Here is a 23113-nt window from a genome sequence, read left to right as displayed (position 1 = left end):
GTGACCTCATATCTGTGTCAGGCACTCAAAAGCGGGCCGAGGCCAGCCTTGCCGGATACAATGTTCAAGGCAAGCACAAAACAGTGCATTCAAAGGCCTTCAGTGAGGGCGGCCTGAGTGATGACACTTTGCTGTTCAGAAGGCGGACACTTGTATTCAGATAAACCCTTCCATAAACAGTAAGAGCATTCAGACAGTTTTACAATACAAAGGTTGTTCCTTTCAGGTGTCCTTCACTGACCTTCATCACATGGTGGTGAAGCTGCGATTCTCCAGCTGTGCTCAGGTCACGCCCCAGATCCAATAGCTGATATTTTTGGAGGGTCGCCATCATCTATGAAATGTAAACAGAATTATGTTATTTTTACACGCACAGCCTTTATATTCCCTGGATGGCCAGTCAGGTAAGAGGCTGTTTTTGCTGGTGAAGCTCAGTGCTTTGAGTGAGAGTGTGTGTGTGTGTGTGTGTGTGTGTGTGTGTGTGTGTAGTGTCTGACCCAGATTTTTTTCTATCAATTTAAAGCATAGAAGTTGGGGAACAATATTTGTATATTAATAGCTTCAAGATTTTTAAGGTAGACATTTCAGATTTTATTTTAGGAATTTTATATATTAAAGGTATGTAGAAGGGTCTAATTAAATAAATGTCTCAGCTTTGTCTAGGACTGAAGTGCCTAATGAACATCCGCTGCAAGTGAAGAGGACAATGTCTTTTCTATCCATTTGGATTGACGACTCCTTAAATAGCTAAAAGGTCATTTGTTATTTTAGGTCTTGAATGGATGTGGTTTGGTTTATTTGGCTCGCAGTACACTAATCCATGTGGACCAGGAGCAGTTTCAGTAGAAAGGACAGACATGATCATTAAGTGTTTTAATCTCTGTTCATTCACAGAAAATAGCAGCTGTCCATCAGTTAAAAATGTATTAAGACATAATTTCCAGGATTATACTAACTGCTTTAAGAGTTATGTGTCCAACTGAGTAAGCCACCTAAATGGTTCTTGGTATATCTTGTAATAAATGATCTGGTAAACCTTAAATTTGTGCCATAGAGAGTGAAACACCTGAAATGTTTTGTCTCAAAAAGACATCAGCAGGCTGAGTCTCATGGGCTGCACCTGAACCTTACCTCCATGACATCATCAGCTGTTAACAGGCAAACAGATGCTGAAAAATAGCTGCAATTAATTGTTGAAAATTCCCACTAAATCCAGTTTGAATCAGGAGTAATTCTGCATTGGCGAAATATTCGGCAGCTTGTATAAAGTTGTGTTTTTTTCTTGAGGATCAAAGTCCAGCTTGTGTCCGGTCTAAGCAATGTGTAAGAAGATGAATAAAAACAAAGGGTATGATGTGAAACGCAGTGAGCATGAGTCCAGCTCAGTTTATCTGTAAGTCCCAGTACAATATCTAACTACTAGCTAAAACACTACCGCTACCTTATTTATTCCCAATGAACTTATAATACAATACAAAGCGGGAATGAAACTCAACAAGCTTCATGTTAGAGCCAAATATGTTCTTGGAGAACTGAAAATCTAAAGAAAAAAGTAAGAAGGTACAGTATATTATATAAAGGATTAATTATAGAAATTATATATGTGATGATGTTGCAATTATTTTGTTGTGTGTATGTTGTTGCTACAATGAGTCTGAGGGGTTTCAAGGAAAAGCTCGGCCTGCTGACAAATGCAACACTCGGTCCCTCAACCACAGAAATAAATCTTGATAATTTAATGAAACACTGGCCGTTTACAGTAAAAATGAAAATGCGAGTTATCGACCATTGTCTCTTCTTGTGTGTCTGCTTTAAATTTACTTCAACATTGCAAAACTCTCCTCATCAAGTCCTTGTTGTTTGAAATTCAAATCTTTAAAGTCTAACCTTTTTAAAAACAAGTGAAAAAGTATACTAATCAACTTGTTTTGTAAAAAACAAGGAATCTTCACAGGGACAATTGAAAATATAGGAAAGAATAGGAAACCCATATTGTGGTACATCATTTTGCAGGTTATTTCTTCATGGTTGTGATAGGGGAGCAAACTTCATATGTCCAGAGGAAGACACTGACATGAACAGCTGCACTTAGTCCTAGACAGATATAGAAGTCTGACATTGTGCAACCAGCATTGTGACACCTCCAGGCCTAATGTTAGATGTCTGTTGAGATCATATCAAATGCTGATTCAACAACTGGTGTTAATGTTTGAGTCAATATTTGACATATTATTACATTTGTTTTGTATGCTGTTTCAGCAGCAAACAACAGATTTGATGTTGAGTCACACTGATATATAATGAGGCCTTTATTCATCCCTGTGCAGACCACTGTAGGTAAATTTCTTTCCATGAGTGACTGAACAGGCAGCCTGTATCTGTCGGTGTCATCGTACCTGCTGATTTAAAGCATGTACGTATATATGTGTGGCTGGTTGGTCCCTGCTCGTGTTGGAGAGCAGAGGGGAGACAAACAGAGACACTACTGCTGCTGCTGCCGCCAGGAGACCTGCTGTAAAGCAACCCAGCACAGAACTGCAGAGACTATAAATAGCTCAGCCCGTCTTTCTCACGGGCACCACCCACCACATTACCCATGTGACAGAACAGCAGCACAGAAGAAAACAACACAGCACCACTGCATACTGTACCACATCAGAGGTAGCCTGCCCACTGCTGAATGAGGACATGAAGTCATACCACGTCACTGAGGGAGAAGAGAACAAGTAGTGCTGACTGAAGACTCTGCTTGTGAAGACCATGGACCATCGGCCAGATTAGATCAGATCCTCCATCACACAATTTGTCGTTTTAGCAGACTGTATCATTGACTCTCCTGTTAGCTTTGTTGCACCTCTTAAATTGGAACAAATCACACTTTTATCCTTCTTATTATTTCAAGGGTTCCCAGCATAGCTCTGTGTAACTTTAACCTGAATTGACGTCTCCAGAATTAGGTTTGTGCATCTGGGGAAATTGGATGTCCATATGAACTCTGACTATTTGTTTAAATGTATGTCTATGACAGCTGTCACTGGCCTGTGAACAAGAACACTGTTAGCTTTTAATCCCACAAATGACCTATACTCAACTGGCAAACACCTGAATGAACCACTGAATTAGAGCAGACACTTAACTCATCCCTAAATCTTTCATCACCATATCTACTACTTGCCTTTCTGCTGCAACAGTTCCTCAGCTTGTTGTTGCTTAAACACAGAAGATTTACTGCTGTAATTTTGTGATTTTGTACCAGAGTCCTGCAGGTTCATGGTCCTTGCTGTCAGTTAACGAGGCACACCTGGTCTGTGGGTACATGACACCAGGTGTGGCTCGTTAACTGGTGGAGGAACACCTGTCCAGTTTGAAGGGATATGAACAGCTTCATTCTGTCAACATTTGTACTCTATTGCACTGTTAAATTTTTGAGCTTTTGGTGTCGACAAGCCTCTAATCTCAATGATAGCAAAAAAACAAACAAAAAAAACAAACAAACAAACAAAAATACACAAATAAATCCAGCCAAGCTTAATTAAAACATTGGATATATACAATGCAGAGGAAATAAACAAGAAACATTCATAACATAGGTTGACATTATCTTGGAACAAGTAGCCTCTATTTTTCTGTGTTAGCGTCTCAGTAGGAGTCTGTTGCATTGAAGCTACGAGGAAATAAGACTGATCCCGGAGCACACTTTAGCCCAGATTATGGATTTCTGTAATCTCAGCACAGTGGTTTCAGATTACGCTGATTCATTTACTCACAAGTCCTGCAATACCTCTAACAAATCTGTGTGTGTCTGTGTGTGTGTGTGTGTTTGCGTGCGTGCAGGGGGATGTTTTGTGTGTTTTACTTTGTTACCAGTGCAGGACGAGCAGCAACACAGTTTTTTTTTTTTGTCTCTAACTTGACAATAATTTATTTTCCATCCAATGCCAACAAAGCACTTTAAATTCCATGAGTCAATGCTTTTACTGGAAAAGAATCCACCCCCCCAAAAAAATAAAAAAAATAAATATATAAATAAATAAAAATCAATTAGGTGCATTATGATTTTAGCTTCCCCCTGATGTAGATGTGAGGTTGCTCCTACTGTAAAAGACAATTACTGAGCTAACACACCCTTATTTTCTTCCACTCTCTCACACACAAGTAGCCTATTGTTTGCACTGAAAACACTATCATTAATGACATCATTCTACAAATTATCTCCTTAAAAAATGAAAAGCTTGAAATGCAATTACTTATTAATTTTGTTGGAGTTCCTCGAGGTTTTTCACTGTGTGTTGCATTAGAAAGTAAGAGGATTAATACAACAGCAGTTGAGGCAATTTATCTGTTTGTGATTGTTATGTAACATCCAACTTTTCCAAGAATAATACTGTGGAGAGGAAAAACATAAAACTGAATTACCTGAAAATAACTTTGTCTCCCACTTCACTAATCACATTTCCTGATCACTGAAAGCAGCTGCTTTGTCTAATACACAGAAGGAAAATAAAAACCACACTCCCACTTCGGTCTGTATTAACGAGTTGAAATATTTATTTTAAAAACTGAAAAAATAAAACAAACCCACCAACAAAGTTTTAGTATATCATACAAAGACATATTTCAATGTTGCTATGTGAGTATTTGTTTCTCTTTGACTACAGTGTGAGGCAGTTTGAAAGGCTGGCTGAGCTGGTAGGACTACAGACACAGACCCGAGAGAGAGAGAGAGAGAGAGAGAGGAGACAAAGAGAGAGGGAGGTTAATAAAGAATATTTGGGAAAAAAATACAACCAAAACATCACTCAAGGTGCATTCAGTTCATCTTTCAAGACACTTGTAATACCATAAAAAGCGGATGTATCCTTCTTTTATGGTACGTTTTTTGTTTTATATTCCAATTATTCTAATGAAATCAGCTACCGTTTTGCCCATGTGTGGGAGAAGTGACAGAACACAGCTAAAATCCTTATTAAATACAAAGACCTGGAGCCAACAGTACTACAAATAATACTTGCTCTTAGCTTTAGCCATGGTTGGTGCAGCAGATGGGTGGTGTTGAATAGGAAAAATAATAAGTATATTTAATAATTCACTTTTTATGATTCAACCATCTGCTGCTCCAAGTGGTTTAAAACTTTTTTGTTTGTTTTTAAGAATTATTGGCAAATACTATTTGACCAGCGTCTGTTAAATACCCAGTGTCACAACTGTTTAGAGATACGCAGCTGAAGCGGAGCGTCAAAACTAAGTATGTTAAGACACAGAGAGAGACAAACTCCAAGAGAATCATCATTGCCATCATCGAACAGAAAGAAGAAATAAGGTTCAAAATGGATGCCTGCTCATGTTGTGGTTTTTACACAGAAACATGGTCAGTCTTCTCACAAGAGTCCACTGGAAACAAGTTGAAAGTCAGTTCATGAGTCTCAGCAGGAAATTCTGTTAAATAACAACCTCTTACGGAAGAAATAATGACTTATATTAGTTATGTGGGGCGTTCATGTGCACCATTTTGTATCCCTCATTCAATTAAACTGAATCCTTACTTGGAGAGATGCAAAAAATTGATGCCACTGAATGCTTTTAGATTAAAAGAAAGCAAAAGATTATTTCCAACAATAAAAGGCTTGTAGTTTATATACACAGCTACTTGGTCTTGAGGAAGCTATTAAACACTGCAGTCTGTGTACTGCATACTTCAGAGTCCACTGTTGTCCTGGCAATGCAGGCCGTTAGTGAAGGATTTATAAAACTGCAGTCAACTATCAGTCCTGCAGGGTATTTGAAGAGGCAGGTAAATCTTTAACATTTCATCAGTAAAAGGTTTGCGCAGTGGGATGGCCTCAAACTCTTGAAACCTCACATTCAACTTTGACTCAAAAATGTCAAACCTTTTAAGGATTTTCATTTGCTTCTTCTGCAGATTTATCTGACTAAGCTGGCAGTCCTGTCTCCTGCAATACCCTAAAAGGATTATCATCCTCACCGGGAGCACGGTCGTCCTGCTGGCAGGGTCACTACGTCTCCAGGAGGAGCAGATACTTGCCGTCTGTCAGAAGACGACACTGTTAGCAGTTCATTATGTGACTGGATCCCAGCTCTACCTCCAAAGCTGCTGCTGCTGCTTCTTTGTCAGGTTTGCAGTAGTGCTGCTTGACCACTGAAAGACACACCTAAAAATATGCACCAAGAGGGGGTCTCCAGCTTTATTTAACAACTCTTTGTTTGTTGCCAGACACGAGCTGTTGTTGTGAAGAAATGAACACTTTACTGAACAGAAAAAGTAGTAGACCTCAGTGTTGTGGCTTTTTTCTACATAAAAAAGAGGGTTTCCTCTCATTAAACCTCCTTTACTAACTTTAATGTTTAAAGGGGAAAATAACAAAAAATGACCCCATGTCATTAATGTTTGAGCAACACTTCTCAACCTCCCCATGATGCACCGCTACCTTTGACCTCTGACGATGTAGCATGAGGTAGACGGCAGTCTCAACGCTCACGGGGAGAAGACTGTTTTGTGTGCTACTTCCCTGTTCTAGTTTTAAAATTTCCAGGCAAGCTTCTGTTACAATATAAAAAAAAAAAAGAAAAAGAAAAAACAACAACAACAACAACAAAAAAAAAAAGAGGGGGCAGGTCAAGTTAACAGTCATGGTCGTTACAAAGGTGAGGAGGGGAAAGGCAGAAAGTCCAGTGAACCAGCCAGTGAAGCGGTATGGACTTAATAAGGTGATAACTCACAGTGAGAAAAGAATAGGAAGAAACTAGGGAGGAAGAGAGCGTCAAACTGCACCGACAGATGAAGAGCAGCTCAGGCTCCCACAGCTTTATAAGCTCACAACGCGGACCAACAACACTTGTTTTCATGGGAGAGCATGCATGCCGTGTATGTTACACAGAGACATGATGTTGGGGCTGGGGTGGGGCGAACAGTCACTGATCTCCGCTTTTTCTGCTGAGAGTTTGGCCCTTGTGCAGTGCATCCTGGGATGTCTTGAGTAGACCTTGTGCTCATAGCGTTTCTGCTGCGACTCCTCGTTATTAAAAACCGTGGGAAAAAGAAAAAAGAAGAAGAAGAAGACAATAAATACTTGGCCGAACGGATCAACTTCTTTTGACAGACACAGTCCTGGGGGAGAGGCAGAGGGGGACATGAGGCTGTGACATCAGGCTGCACTGTAGCCCCCCCCCCTCCTGCACTCTGCTCCTTACATCCATTTATTCCTCCCTTCGACAACCCCCTTCGCTGAGCCCTTGGTGCTGTCCCTTATGGAAGCTTCGGGACAGAGGTGGAGAAGCGGGTTTAGAAAAGAAGCACCTTTTCATTTGGCTTAGATAACAAACAAGCAAAAAAAAAAGAGAGAAGAAAACAAGGGGGAAAGAGACTGAAAAGTGTGTGTATAAATAGAAAGAGGCAGACAGAAGCCGGTCTTATGGTAGAGGAGGGGGATGAGGGGTGGTTGGGGAGGGGTGGGAGGTCTCAACCAGTGCCTGTGGAGAAGACGGAAAGGACAGATTTTAGTCGTTTTGACATTTGTACGACAGTACTTTTAGGGTATATTCATTGCGGAGAGGTTGCCCTTTATCCTCACCCTCCTCTTCCGCGCCCCAGCCCTCTGCTACCCCGGCCAGCTCGTAATGCTTCTTCCTCAGCTCGCCAAGACGCTCTCGCTCCTTCTGCAGTCGAGTCTCCAGCTCCAGAACCAGGACCTGAGGAAACACAGACAGGGCGAGGTCGAACACCCTCATCATTTCCCTGTAGCCTTTTATTTCCCCTCGTAAACCGGGGGAAAACCCAAAATCCTGAACAGATTTTTAAGTGTTACATGCAGACAGACTGGGAGGGATCAAACCAGCTTTTACTGTACAATGAAAGTATGAATGTATGATTTTCTTCATACAATTTAAATGAGCCACTCTTATCTATCCTTGACATCATTTGATTCTATTATTCTTCTTGGGTATCATGAGAGATACTTGATGAACTTACTCATTGTTAACTGTGTTACCTTGGTGTAATTTCCCTATGAACAGCTAGGTTTCATAAGAGGTCACTTTTGATTTACAATTAATTATACTTTCTTTAAAAACACAAAAATGTAGTCCAGGCTAAATTAGGTTACACCGGGGAGCGGTAAATAAAATTCTAAAACCCAGTTAACAATCATTGTTTACACAGGTTTGAGTTCGACTCCTAAAAATACACTGAATAACCTTCACACAGGAGATTTCTGTGTGTGTTTACAACAATGGGCCATGCATGTGTGTGTGTGTGAGCAGGTCCAGACCATTCAATGTTTTTCTTTCACTGTGGGAGAAGCAGAGCCGCAACACAGAGTGAAGTGTCCTTACGAGTTTGAAATTGAGCTTCTCAATGGATGAAAAACAATATACCTCCAGAATCTAATGTGGAAAGTCATTTAATTTATATTTAGTCAAACTCATGTTACTTTCAAAATCATAGAGAATAAGATTTTCTAATGTTATGGCCCAAAGTGGAAAGAGGTTTTCGATCAAACTCTCACAAAGAGTGAAGTTACTTAGTGAAAGACTTTTTTAAGATGGATATTTCGCTCAGTGCCTTTCTGTTGTAACCTGCTGCGTACCTGTGCATCCATCTCTTGTCGTTTGATCTGTGTGAGAGTCATGCTGGAGAAGTCCATCGTATCTGGAAACACAAGCGAAGAAGTCTACATTCAACTTAATAGGTTAAATAGAAAAATGCTACTTGACCTTTGGTAGGAATTCAGAACAACAACTTTGTGAATTTAAAGTTAGAAAAGATAACAGCTGGACATTTTGTATTATGATCAAATTCAGCTCAAATAAAATAAATAAATAACTCTGTAAAGCATCAGCTAGGGATCAAACCAAACGATCTAACCTTCTCGTCAATGTGATTCTCTCACCTGTCTCTTCAATTTGGGACTTCCCAGACTTGGTGGAGGCCACGACAGCTGCGGTGGCCTGCGTGACGCCGCGGGAGGCCTGCTGCAGACGGTGCAGGTTGCCGCTGTCTTTGTCTGCTTTCACCTGAAGAGATAAAAACAAGGCAAGAGACATGACATCTACATGCCATGGGAATGCTGCTTATACCTGTATTCCTCCAACTGTCTTAGTTTAACGCCAAAAAATTTAAACCATCCAGTAAAAACGATCTTTGCCATTTTCTTGTATAAAACGCCAGACAGATTGAAAAAGGGCTATAGCGTGTTTTCTCCACACAAAGACTACACTGCGGGAGTGAAAACTTTGTAGTCTTTGCTCACCTTAGAGGCAGCCACTAGCTGTGCAGTGCTGGCAGCTATTTCATGTGAGCACACCATCAACTCCTCAAACTTCCCTTTGCCCTGCACCACCAGATCAGCAGCATCCCTGTAACAACATGACACAGAGCAAAAATACACCCAAGGGATTCAGTAAGTCAGGTTATTTTAATATTGAGGTTAAGACTACTTTGTCCTTGACCCAATTTATGAATGTCCGCCCATGCCCACGTAAAACCTGACTGAATGTTTTGATTGTTCTTTATTTCCCTGTAAAGGTCACTTATTTATTATCAACTGATATTGTTATTATTATTATTATTATTATTATCAACAATGAGCTAATGGACATATGAATTTCCCCTAGGGAATAAATAAAGTATCTATCTATCTATCTATCTATCTATCTATCTATCTATCTATCTATCTATCTATCTATCTATCTATCTATCTATCTATCTATCTATCTATCTTATTTCTTTTTTCATCCTTTGGGACATTTAGGATTCACAGAGTGGTCGCAGCTGCTTGCAGTAAACTTTCCCACTGCTAACTCTATAAACATAAGCACTTCTATAGACTGTTGTGAGTAAGAGACACACACAGGAGGACTGACACTTACACCATGATTGTGGCGCCCCATCCCACTGCTTTGGAGGCAGAGATCAGCCCCTCAGTCCAGCGGGAGTTCTTGGCATAAAATTCCTTCATGGAGGCTGCCCCCTGGTGGATAAAAGAGGAAATTACACTTTTTAAACTCCCATGAGCACAGAGGCTGCCGCTACTGATTACTTTTTTATTTTTTATTATAGATTGATTTGCCAATTATTATTATTTAAACATGTCCAAGGGAGCATTCAAATGCCATGTTTAGTCTGACAAACAGTCCAAAACCAAAAGATATTAAGTTTATTGTAATTTCAGACAAGGATAAACACATCGGAGAAGCTTGAACAATAAAGTTATCACCAAATAGTTCCAGCTCTAGTCTGTACACAGTATGAGGCAGATCTGTACATCATAGTACAATCCAATATTACACCCTGCAATAAATACAGGATCTGTGGAGCTGCATTTGTTCGTTTTTTGTTCAGTGTGTGTCAGAGATGCTGACCAGTTTTGTGGTCTAAGTTAGTAGTGATTGGACTAAATTATAATGTAAGGATTTCCTTATGTTTTTCGAGGTATTTTTTCATAGCTGCATATTCAGTATTTCAATTTATAATAAAAGGAAAAAGAGAAAGAAATTAGGCTTTATACATGCAAATTTAAATTTGTGAATTTGAAAAAGGGAGGTTACATGATGTAATTTAAGAAATTTGCCAACGATCCAAAATTTGGTGAGAAGTCTGCCAACAATCACACAAAACTCTTCTCCGTTGTTAACTATGGGAAGAGGTAAAGAAGTGAAACTGCAGTGTAGCTCACCCTGCCACTCTCCACGATGTCCCTTTGCAGATCTTTGGAAGACAGAACAAGCGCCTTGATCGCCTGCATCAGCTCTGTGCACGAGGCCAAGATCCTGCAGGGGGCGACAGAGCACAGGACACCAACACTGAAAACACTGTAACTCTGTATCAGCTGCTGCTAATTCTGATCCCTCCGTTTCATAGGAGGCAACACATCATGGAGTCTGTTCAGTGTTATGCCTACAAGTTATCTTGGATGCAACTTGTTCTTGTCCAGTCTGCTCAGTTTGTGAGGTGTGTAGCCAAAACAATATCATCAAACCAGACCTGCAGCTGCTTCTTTTTGAACGGTGGAGCTCAAAACAGAGGGAGATCAGCCTCTTCATTATTGGGAAATAGTTTCCCCACAGTCTAGTTATTGAATGACCAAAGCACAACTGAGATAAACAAAAGTAGTATTTGTAGCTGCAGTAGCTGTTTGTTTCTTTCGATCATTATTTCTCACAGCGGTGGTGCAGCAGTTATTGAGAAAACAACAGTTTTTAAATCAATAATTGAGTGACCTGGAGAGATCAGAGAAATAAGGGAGTGCAGTTCAATTGACTTAATATACACACAAAGAGAATTATTACACATACACAATTTTATCTTTGTCTTTAGAGTTTAAAGAAGAGAGGATGCAAATCTCATTACTAGACAACATGCACACTCACATTGATGTGAGGTACGAGAGAGAGCCAAGCTTCTGCCCAATAATGTAATGTAATGTTTATAAGGTGATAACAGTTTGTGAAGCTGCTCCAGTGATAAACATTAAAACTACAGACTAAATACTGGAGAAAAATGAATTAGGTTGGTTTCCAGACAGACATTAAGTGCTGCACCGGGTTCAGACTTCACAGTTTGCAGAGGCTTCGCAGCTGAACTGATGAAAATCTTTGTACATCCGGCCCCAGTGTGTGACCATCTGCAATTGCACTGAAATACCATGTGATCATTGAAAAGGATCTCAATTTCCTCCTCTTCCACTTCATTGCCTTTGCATCTATTACATTTTGTGGTCAGCTCTTTTACAAACAAATAGTTGGGGGCTTGGTATGCTGTATTTATCTGTTTGTAACAGATGAACCAGTTCCTCAATCTCTGTATTTTTCTTATATTTTTATTTAGCCACTTCTCTTTCACCGCAGAGATACAGTTGCTGCTGTTCTGGGTTTTAGCCACCGATAATTCCAGTTTTCTTAAGTTATGGTTTCTTCTTCATTATTAATCCTATGGAGAAGAGAGAAACCATAGAAAGTAGAAACGTTTGTTTGTGGGTCAACTGTATTTCTATTTGAGGAAAATGTGATATTCTTGTAAGTGATGATGGTGATACTTTTGGAAGATCTACTTCAAATCTTCTTGCAACCTTTTCAAACTCATTAGATGCAAGATTCTTCAATTATACAGTTAATTTGAGGGTTAAACTTTTTTTCTCTGGAAGACACTAGACCATATATACTTTTTTTTTTCCTATAGAGAATTTTTATTGGCCCTTTTAAACATAATTATTCAGACCCAATAATCAAGAAAAATCAAAAGAAGCTAAATACACTGACTTTTTCAGCTGGATGACAGGGGATTGTGTTTTTGAACTTATGATTAACTAAGTGATGTTACAGAAAAAATATGTCTGTGCAGCTCTCAAACCCAACCCTAATCTGTGTTTTACCTCTCATTGACCTCCATCTTGATTCCTGTATCAACTGCTCGAGACTTGTTGAGCATTTCCTGTTGGGACACACAGAGGCACAAAGGAGGAAAAAAACACTTTGAAGTTAGTACTGCTGTAAAGTGAAACAGGGGGCAACGTTTTCACACAGCAGGCAAAGGACGACCCGCTCACACGCACAGCAAGTATGTCTAAATGCACATTTGCCATCAGTTGATACACACACACACACACACACACACACACCCACACACACACACACACACACACCCACACCCACACCCACACCCACACCCACACACCCACACACCCACACACACACACACACACACACACACACACACACACACACACACACACACACACACACACACACACACCTCTATCCTTGCAGCAGCTGACTCCACAGCAGCAGAAGTGGCAGCCATTTCTTGCTCCACCAGATCTCCCAGCTCCCCCTGCTGGAGCTCCAAACCCCGAGGACGCAGTTTCTGAAACGGTCAAAAGACCAACAGGGACTTAAGTCAAATAATACAGCACAAGAACCTTTTACTGGGGTCTATATCATGGGAAAGATTTTAGAATACAAACCTCTGCAGTGGCCAGGATGGCCTCCAGAACTGCCTTCAGTTTGCTGTTGTCAGCTGCAGTCATGCTGTCCTGCTGCTTCATCTGCCCCAGCAGAGCCAGGGCCTCGGCCCCGCACGCTTTCACACTCTCTGACAGGGCTGACAGGGACACAGACAAAGACAGGCATGTGTTATCATCCAAATAACTGTCTTTAAAAATACAAACAGACAGTGGAAAAAAAAAAAACACATTTTAAAGAGAAGCTTTCATATTCCATTCTGTGATATTATTTACGCTCTGTTTTCAGTGACAATACAATATTGCGTCCTCTGTAAACTCTGATGTGTAGCAGTGGCACTAGTGGCTGCAGCTGTAGTGTTAATTATACTGATGCCCTCCAGGGCAAGTGTCAACCAACAGATCAAACAGCCACTCTGACAGAAGGATGAGGGAAACCAAAACTATCTCCACAGCAGTTGCCGAGGTAGACGCAGGAGAGCCAGCTGATTTGCATCCACTGTACATGGGCTTTTAAAAGCTCAATTCAAATGTTTTTCCATAGTATAGATGGACACAGGGTCAATGCAAAGCACTCTCAATCGATTTCCAGAGGCACAGCTACAGACGCAGCTTCAGTTCGACCCAGTTTCAATTCTCTGTGTTTGTTTTTTGTTGCAGTAATAAGACTGCTGGCCAGAGTGCCATTATATTTGGGCATGTTTGGACTTACCCAGGCTGCTCACATCTCCCACGAGAGCAAATTCTGCAAACATTACTTCAGTGTGAAGTCAGCAATTTTGTTCCATCCATGTATGTTTTGGCTGAGATTCTACATTGAAGACTATTTAAAGAGCTATTTCTTATCACAGTGTAACTGCAGCAGCAGGACATTCAAATACAAAGACTACAAGGTTTTACAGTCTCAGACTCACCAGAAGATTATTTTCCAACGCTGCAATTTAATGTATATCCCAGCGAGACAACAGATTCAACTTACACAGCCCAACCTCACTGTACACATGTAACACTCACAGACCTGTCAGAACATGTACATGTCTAGGCTGACTGACTCGCCCACAGATTAACACAGGGAGAGAACCTGAGACCAAAATCTATTCATCTCCTGCTCTCTCTGCATCATACACACAAAGGCACGCACTCAAGCAAGAAACTTACCATCAGCTTGCTCAACAGGCACCATGTGGGAGGTGGCACTACCCTGAACGATGGTGTCTCCCAGCAGGTGGCCACACTGGGTCACCACTCGTAGCAGGTCAGACACACCTAGACAAAGAGATTACAGTTAGAAATTATTACAAATCTTTGGGAATGTACAGCCGCAGAGCTCTCACACATACCTCAGTCGATATAAACACACGTCACCTTACATCACTATTCTATTGCTGTTTTGAAGATATATGTTTTGGTTTTATATATGTCTCATGTTTTTTATTTATGTTTCATAAGTTTGCAGCTGATTGAACAACTGCAGTAGATTAAATATAGTATAGTAGAGTACACTACCTTAGAATACAGGTATATATTTAAGGTCTGTGGTTGTTGGATAGATCAAGGGCGCCACAAGATAAGTTAAAACAGCTAATTATGTACTAGCTTATTAGATAACATTACATATCATAAGTCCTCTCACCTGTGTTGTCAGCTATGAAGGCCTCTCTGGCAGAATGGAGTCGGTCCACACAGTCTAAAGAGGCCTGACATCTGGATGCTAGGTAGTCTGCAGAGATAGAAAAAAAAAGACAAGGGAGTAAGATGGGAGCTAATGCATAAAATTGAGAGCATGCACACTAACATTACTACACAGTACACAGCACTAATCAGTGCTCCTTCACTGAGTAACAACAGGATTGTTCTGTGCTATTATAGAGTTAAAGCATTAGCTTCTGACCCGCGGAGCTGGTGCAGCTGATGTGTGCCGGGTCGTCTATCTGAGCCAGCGAGTCCTGGATGATCCTCTCTGCCTCTTCCACAGCTCCCTGCAGACTGGACCAGCGAGCTGCCACCAGCTGGCTCTCCAAAGCCTGCTCCCTGCTCTCCTGTGGACACACACACACACACACACACACACACACACACACACACACACACACACACACACACACACACACACACACACACACACACACACACACACACACACACACACACACACACACACACACAAAGGCTAAACTTATCACACAGAACCTTTATTAGATAAGCCAGAAGCAGATATAAATGCAAAAAGTCAAGCTATTCATTAGACACACCGGTTCTCAGTGGTTCTATCACTTGGTGCTAAAACATCTGCTTGATTTATTACAGCTAATTAAGAGACTTAATTAAGAAAATGACAATTCTTCACCTTCTCATTGAGCTGATTCTGCAGGGCTTCTGCTGTCTTCACCCCGCTTTCTATCTCAGTTGCCAGTGAGCTTTGGACTCGCTCTAGCTCCTCTCCCTGTATCACCAGCTCCGCCTCCACCTTGGACAAGGACTGCACCAGCTCAGACTTCTCAGACTCCAGGGCGACCAGCTGAGTGCTGAGCACCTTGCTCGACTGCACGGCGGAAATGAAAGATGGAGGGATAAAGAAATAAAGATGAAGAAAGAGACAAGGTTTGAATGACTTTGAGGCACACTGAACAGACAGGAGGACATGGTTACGATGGTACGTGGTTGTCAGGATGCGGTGTGATGCGAGTGCTCTGATCTCACAATAAAAAACACTTTGATCTTCAGCCACTGATTATAACAACACTGTCTCCCATTCAGGTTTGTGGAGAGGTGTAGTCTCCAGAGAAATTCGGGTTGAGGTGACGCATGCAATCGAAGGAACTCACGCAACTTGGCTGCAATGCAGTGATCATGAATTATGGCAACAAAGTGAAGTTATATCGAATCCTGTGCACTGGAGGTTTGTGAAATTAAATATTTTGACTATTAATTACCATAATTTTGCAAGCAGAGTTAAATAATGAGGTGTATGCATGAAGAGCAGGCGAGAGACTTACAGCCTGGGTTGCCAGCAGGTCCGACAGAGAAGGAGAAATGTTGAGAGATGGACCAGAAACAGAGTTGTTAAGAGTATGATTTTTATGACGGGAGCCTGTGAGAGCTGGACACAGGAGGCATGAGACGAGAGCAATAAACTGTGGGCTGATGTATGTGAAAAGAACTATTGAGATTAGAGGGATGGAGGAGGACAGAAAGAGTGACAGAGTTGATAAGTAGTAGCTACAAAAATAGGACAACAGGAGTGGGAGGCTGAGAGACAGATGAGAGGTACGGGGAGTGGTGCATGGAGAGAAAAACACGTTAAATCGGAGCAAAGGGAGTCACAATAAATCAGTGTGTTTGGGAGGGATTGTGAGGATGAATAATGTAAATTAATGGCTTTCGAAGCTTAATTTCTGCCAATCAATTATCCTCTTATAAATATTTATGCATATTTTTTGTTAGCTACTCACAGGCATACAGAATAAAGCTCATACTGTAATAAAATCCTCCTGCACTAATGTGCACAAAGCAAGGAACCAATCATCTGCATTTACACAAGCAGCTGTTTGGACAAGATTTCACTCCTTCTGTGTTTTCATTCTGGTCTCTTCTTTTAAATAAATGCTTTCAGGCGCCTGTTATAAACATCATCTTGGCATCTGCAAGTTCCACTTGGCTCAGCTGTGCAGAGATGACAAACGCAGGCAGGGAGAGGATTAAGAAGAAAAGAAGGGGGTAGAAGTAGTTTTGCTACCGTTGAAACAAATTTCCCCACTCTAAAAACAAATTCATTCAATGACTAATGTCAAATCAATGCATTAGCATATCAGTTCTGTCAGAAACTTGATGTGTTTGAGCCTCTGAAATGTTTCCTGCAGAGGAACAGTCAGTGACTAAGAGGGAAGACAAAAACTGAAAAGGAGGGAGTGACGGTGCGGATGACGGACAGGGTGAAAAAAAGGCACAAAAACAGTTTTGAGTGTGTTTCTAAGCAGTATGAGTGTGACAGAAAATGGAAAATTTTATTATGGTCTATGGACCATGGACTATGGTGGAAGATTTCAATTTGGAGCATGCACTCATTGATAGAAGCTCAGGAGCGGTCAACTTCCCCCAGGATCCAGTCAGGATCCAGGACCAGCTGTTACCAGATAAAGTCAGGTGTTAGTCTTCAAAATGTGTTCTTCAAAAGTCTGATCCAGGATTCAGACTCATGTTACTCGTGTCTAAAACTGAAAAGAGATTCCTGGCACAGGCCAATTCATGTGGTAACTAACACTACAAAGGTGGGGTGTGTGTGAGATCATCAAATAACTGACGACTGGAATCAGAGTCCCAGCAGCCCATTATTAGGTTTTATCCAGACTTCAATCCATTAACATTACCCAGGTCTGTTAGTCAGGATGAAACGTTTCATATCATTAATCTTTTCTTTTTAGTAGGACAGAAAATTGGGACGTCATGAATTATTTCAGTAACTTTTCACAGCAGCACCTCTGGGGTCTAGTTAGCAGATTTAAGCCCCTCTTTTTGTGAGAAATGTAGTTAAAAGTGAGAGGAGAGTGACCTGTTGCGACGTGGTCATGGTGGTCTTCAGGGAGTCCAGCTCTGTCCGGCTGGACACCAGCTCCCTCTGCAGCTCCTGAAGCTGCTCCAGCTGTTCCCTCTCCTGAGAAAGACAAGTCAAAATCTCACTTTAGACAACTCATGTCAGCTCTGTGTGTAAACAAACAACAACAAGAAGATTTAAGAGAAATTACAGTCTAGAGTCGGGGCTGAGAAAGTCTTACAAACTTCAGCTGACTCAATTCAAGTTTACAGTTTTGTACAGGTTGAAAAAGGTATCCACAATTTCTCAAAAGCAAGTGTGTGTTGTTATATCTCAAACAACACACACTTGATTTAAGAAATGTAGCCAAATGACTGCACCGTGGGCCTCGTATTTTCCTCACCATCAGAGCTCTGTGCACATGCACCCCACAGTAGTAGCTTTTGAGTTTTTCACCACAGAACTGTTGGACCCACAGCAAATCATTTGGCTGCAAAACACTGGAGTGGAAGGCACGGGGCAAACAACATTTGTCTCGTCCTCACCTGTCTGCCTGCAGCCTCCTGGGCTGCTTTCACCTTCTCTTGCATCTCTCTCCTCACTGCTTCCACTTCATCCTGCGCCGCCCTGGCCACTGTCATCTGCCGGGTCACCTCTGCGTTCTACGACAGAGACACACACAGACAGACACACACACATACACACAAACACACACACAAAAGGTCATGGGACACAGATGCACAGAAAGAAACACACCACAAAATAATTGGGACAGAGACTGGGTCTTCAGCTCGGGGCAAATATAAAAGGACACTAAGACGACAGCACTTAATTTAACTTGGAGGTTTCAGGTTTTATAGTCGGGTAAAAGGACAAAGACGTTTTTTTAAACATGAAGAAGTGGGATCTGTCTGTCTCACCTTCCTCAACAGGTCTGCGTGACTCTGGACCAACTCTGTGTATTTCTCCTTCAGTTTGGTGTAGCGTTGCTCATTGGCCTGAGCTTTTCCTGGTAAGTCATATGAGGGCACAGAGACGCAATTATCAGCAGAGGAAGCAGCGACATCAGTGAAACAGAACATGAAATGACTTCAGCATCTGAGGAAACTGCAGGTAAACCATTGCTACAATAAAGCCCAAAGCCCCCTAAGCTATTCATTTCTCCTTCCTTTCGCTGCGACTCACTGTTTAAGAAATGATTGTGTTTTTAAATCCCTAACTTCCTGTTGTTCCTGGTGTATTTCAACACTTCTCGGTTGAGTCAGGATACAACGAGGAGCAAAAGAAATGAGGGGGCTAAAACATAAAACACTGCATGTTGAGAGTGATGCGGTGTCCAAAGATTTTCAAATAATGTCCCTGTTCTGTAAAAGCATCTATGGTTTGAACACACTCCTCTGTCAGATTGCATTCGTTGAATGATTTTAGTGTTGGTTGTTGCTCATTTAACTGGAAGACAGTTGGATTTTGACACAAAAAGGCAACAAATTGAAAACAGGAAAGGTTCATCAACTCCAAACTGCTCACTCTCTATCTCCGTCAGGCTCCGCTGCTCCTTTTCCGTGTCCTCCCTGACCCTCCTCAGGTCGTCCAGCTCGGCCTTCAGGAACTCGCACTCTCCCACAGCCTGCAGCCTCAGGTGGCTCTGCTCGGCGAGCTCCGCCTCCAGCTCATTGACACGCCCCCTCAACACCTGACACAACCGACCGCTCTGGTGACGGACGGAAAAGGAAGGAATGGAGTTAGAAAAGATTTTGTTATTTTTGTTTTGATTTATTTATGCTCTATGTGAGGTTTAAAAGATGCAACGGCAAGTAAAAAAGAAATAGGGGTTTTTCGATTCTTTACCTCCAGTCTGAAAGACTCAAGCTCTTCTTTGAGGGCCTGGATCTCCCTCGTCAACTGTTCAATCAGACGGTCTCTGACGGACACGGACAAAATATCTCTCATTGATCAAATAAATAAATACACACCTATCATGATTTTCGCCCATGGTCTTCACTAACTTTGCATCAGGTTTTACAGCTATGTGTTGCTGTCTTTAACATATACAACATAAATATAATCATATCTCACAAGGAAAACATGCAGATACATGAAATAAATATGGCGGACATATGGTCGTATGCACATGCATGTACATCATGTATTCCCACATATAATTACATCCTCCTGATATGTAGTATTCAGCGAGCTGCTTTGCAGGAACTCCAGTCATTTTAAAGTCCTGTATCTGCAGCCACACAGAAGTAATGTGACGAGTTTATTGAGGGGATGTTTGGTGTAACTTGGGTCCAGAGTTCAAGCGTAGGGAGATTTTAGTATTGGTACATCTGATACGCTTAGTTTTTGCTGGAAATGATTAGCATGCTGAGGAAGCAGGCACCGAGTGAGCAGTGTCTGATGACGACTCAGGTGTTTTTTTTTTTTATGCAAATGTGACAATATGTATTTGCTTTATTTTGCTTCTTGGTGATCTCAAATCATTGTGACAGTTATAATCTTCATATACAAGACAAATCTTAATTTGATCTTGTGATGAGCCTTACTTGTCGTCCTTGCGCATGCCGTTCTGACTGTTGAAGTTGAACGGGTCTATTGCAGCCGAGGTGCCAAACAGGTCGTCGAACTTGGTCTCCAGAGCAGCCTATAGTTTAAAATAAGAATGTGAACAAATCAAATGAAATATGCATATAAAACTTACACTGGTAACATTTTATTGTTGGTTGAGCTTTAATCATTAACTAGCCTGGGTTATTATTTGGAGTTACTTTCCTAATAAGCGTAATTACGCAGTTATTCGGAAACATAAGGGGTTTTCAGACCAGAGGAACTTTTTATATAGCCCCCCCCCCCCCCCCCCCCCCATTTCATCGTGTCCACACTGCAGGAACTGGGAACGATCAAGGTTTTTGGAACCCCGTTTTGAGGGATTTTTTCAGCCCCTACTTGAGAGTAGGTACTCTCCCAGCACAACAGGAAATTTGAGTGACCTAATCGTATGATGATTGATCCAGACTGAAACATTTTGTTCACATGAAATAAAACATTACAATGAGCTAATGTTACAGTTAGTTACCCGTCTCGGGGGAGCTTCCCAGAGGGCAGTTCCTGTTAGGGAGTCCCCAGAACTGCTTGGTCCAAAATCACCCATAGTGATCACCTTATACAATCCACCATAGTTCCTCTGAGTTCAAAGTGTTGTCATTAGCTGAATATACCAGAGCTAGTTTGGATTTACATCTGAAAACAACATTCATTACCCATCAAAGCCAACTGGACATACAAAGTCTATGATCCAGGTGTTTTTCAGCTGTATTATGGATCCAAAATAAGATTAATTACCTCATTATCTCCCATTTAACAAGAAGACAACTATGTTTTGCATTTCAAGTTCACCTCAACAGCCAGCTATTTGAAAGTAAATATAATTAACACCATGACATGTCAGCATAAACATAAACCAGATGTTTAGAGTTGTTTTACCAAGAATCTAAAATATATGTGCTTTTATGGGGGAGTCTGTTAGTGAAGCAGGCTCTTTCCAGTTTTATCTCCTCCATTTTCCCTCTTTGCATCTATTCCCTGCTGAAACTCCCACAACCGAAACATCCTTTTTAAATTTTTGATCGCCGATTACATCAACACATATTATTAGCTAAGGAGCCAGAGAGCTTCAAAACAGATGGATCTAAGACGGTACCATTCAGGGATACTTGTCTTGTGTAGTTACCGGCAGCGAGGGGACGTCTGTGTCCACCAGGTCGTCTGTCTCCACCATGTGCTCCGACTCTGGGGACGAGGACTCGGCTGGGATCACGACCACGGGGCTGATGTGCTCTGACAGAGCTGACGCACGTAGGAAGTTAGGAGGGTTCTGCAAGGATCAGAAAGCACACATTTAAGCAGTGTATTATTACCTCTGCCAAGGAGGTTTATGTTTTCACCAATGTCTGTTTATCTGTCATGGGAATTACGCAAAAAGTATTGAACCGATTTGCACCGAACTTGGTGGAGGGATCGGGCACGGCCCAGGGAAGAACCCATTAAATGTTGGAGCAGATCCAGATCATTTACTATGAATTATTTTTTTCTCTGAAGTCTAGTGTTTGTTTGACACTGGTCCTTGGCCTTTAAATGTTTTACTGTTCACGTGTCTGAGGCTTTTGCAGATTTTTGCAGCTAAAATTTATTTTTTTAAAAAGTCTTAAAATCAGTCTGAACAACAAAAAGCTTCATGTATTTTTCCTATTCAGATCTAAATTACATGAATATCTGGTGCCTTCGTTCTACATGGGTTACAATACTCAATTCACCTGCAGCTTTGTAAAGGCCAAAAATACATAAGCTGAGAGGTCGGTATGAAAAGAAAGACAAAATAAGATATTATAAGATGTGAATGGTGACAGAGACTAAAGGTCATCTGAGCTTCAATCAAGAATTGTTTTACAGTGTATAAACAACTAGTATACAAAGTAAAACTATCAAAGGGCAAAGAGCTCTTGTTTGGGAAATTAATTAAGATTGTTAAACGGAAACCTGAAACAACCATCCTGGGTCAACTCTGTGCTTAGGTGTGGTTAAATGTGGAAAAAGAATCAGTGAGGGCGGTTCTCACCTCAGGCAACTGTGGGATCTGAATCAGCCTCTTGAAATACTGCAAGTTACTGGAGCGATAGAACAGACTCTTTAACCTGAAACACAGAGAACGACGGATGAGGATGGACAGAAGAGAAAGAGCAACAGTGAGAGAATGAGAGTGAGAAGGGCAGACGGAGCTAAATGAATTCAACACAGTACTAAGAGCTCCGTCCTCTGGGTCACATTCAGTCAGAGAGTACAGTGAAGCTGTGACCAACTGGTTTTCTGCCTGTGTGTGTGTGTGTGTGTTTGTGTGACTGCGAGTGAACTTCATACTTTTTAAACTGTTCCTGGAAGCGGTCTCTGTGGCCCTGGAGAGTGTCTGCTGGAAGGCCTGCAAGTGCACACAAAACACAAACACGTCAGTGCTTGGACATGCAAAATGTTCAGATATATTATGGGATTTGTGCATGAATATATCAAAGCTGGCCAATGAAAGACTTTATATTTCCCAAACATCTGCTTTATTCAGTGGCTCTTTGAAAGGTGTCATGATTTTCTTGTACTTTGAATTTTTTCTCGGGTACTAAAGGAATTCATGAATGGCCCAGACCTGTCATATGAGTCATGTAAAGATAGTAAGCCTTTTTCCACAGGAGCAAAACACTTAATACATAACTTAAAGGCTTCACACTTATATCATTGACAGCTGTACTAATATTTTCTACAGTACATTGCAGTACAATTTAAGCAGGAAAGGCCAAATCTTTGCTGGTTCCAGCTTCTTGAATATGATGTTTTGCCGCTTTTTGTTGAAGTTCTAGCTGCCAACTAATGTTTAAACTCTTAATCACACATGTTGATAGGCTAACTTTACTGTGACAACTGGACTGATGAAAAACCGGAGAGCAGAAAAAGTTCATAAACAGTGGGCCTGATGCATTGCTGTATTCTTATCCTAAATTAATTAATAATCAATTTTGTTTGTACCTATAATAATTTGGTTTGTGTGTAGAAAATTACAGAG

General features: G+C 41.2%; 1 protein-coding gene across 2 annotated transcripts in view; it reads right to left on the bottom strand.

The window, feature by feature from the left end:
• Positions 1–4526: 4526 nt before the first annotated feature.
• The window catches only part of hip1 (huntingtin interacting protein 1), a 45180-nt gene continuing 26593 nt past the window's right edge, over positions 4527–23113 (bottom strand). For both annotated transcript variants that reach the window (XM_056373830.1, XM_056373831.1), the window contains exons 9-31: positions 22423–22480; positions 22124–22199; positions 21239–21382; positions 20055–20152; positions 19354–19426; positions 19033–19216; positions 18426–18514; positions 18051–18167; positions 17524–17625; positions 15322–15516; positions 14866–15013; positions 14608–14694; positions 14133–14240; positions 12978–13114; positions 12767–12877; positions 12387–12445; positions 10692–10785; positions 9886–9986; positions 9267–9372; positions 8907–9030; positions 8604–8665; positions 7590–7707; positions 4527–7488 (exon numbers count right to left, since the gene is read on the bottom strand). In XM_056373830.1, the coding sequence (XP_056229805.1) occupies positions 7478–7488; positions 7590–7707; positions 8604–8665; positions 8907–9030; positions 9267–9372; positions 9886–9986; positions 10692–10785; positions 12387–12445; positions 12767–12877; positions 12978–13114; positions 14133–14240; positions 14608–14694; positions 14866–15013; positions 15322–15516; positions 17524–17625; positions 18051–18167; positions 18426–18514; positions 19033–19216; positions 19354–19426; positions 20055–20152; positions 21239–21382; positions 22124–22199; positions 22423–22480 (2402 nt within the window). In that variant the 3' untranslated portion in view covers positions 4527–7477. The remainder of the gene's footprint in view (positions 7489–7589; positions 7708–8603; positions 8666–8906; positions 9031–9266; positions 9373–9885; positions 9987–10691; positions 10786–12386; positions 12446–12766; positions 12878–12977; positions 13115–14132; positions 14241–14607; positions 14695–14865; positions 15014–15321; positions 15517–17523; positions 17626–18050; positions 18168–18425; positions 18515–19032; positions 19217–19353; positions 19427–20054; positions 20153–21238; positions 21383–22123; positions 22200–22422; positions 22481–23113) is intronic.

The sequence above is a fragment of the Seriola aureovittata genome, chromosome 4, assembly GCF_021018895.1.
Source record: "Seriola aureovittata isolate HTS-2021-v1 ecotype China chromosome 4, ASM2101889v1, whole genome shotgun sequence".
In the NCBI taxonomy this organism is placed as follows: domain Eukaryota; kingdom Metazoa; phylum Chordata; class Actinopteri; order Carangiformes; family Carangidae; genus Seriola; species Seriola aureovittata.
This window is presented reverse-complemented; position numbering and strand designations above follow the sequence as displayed.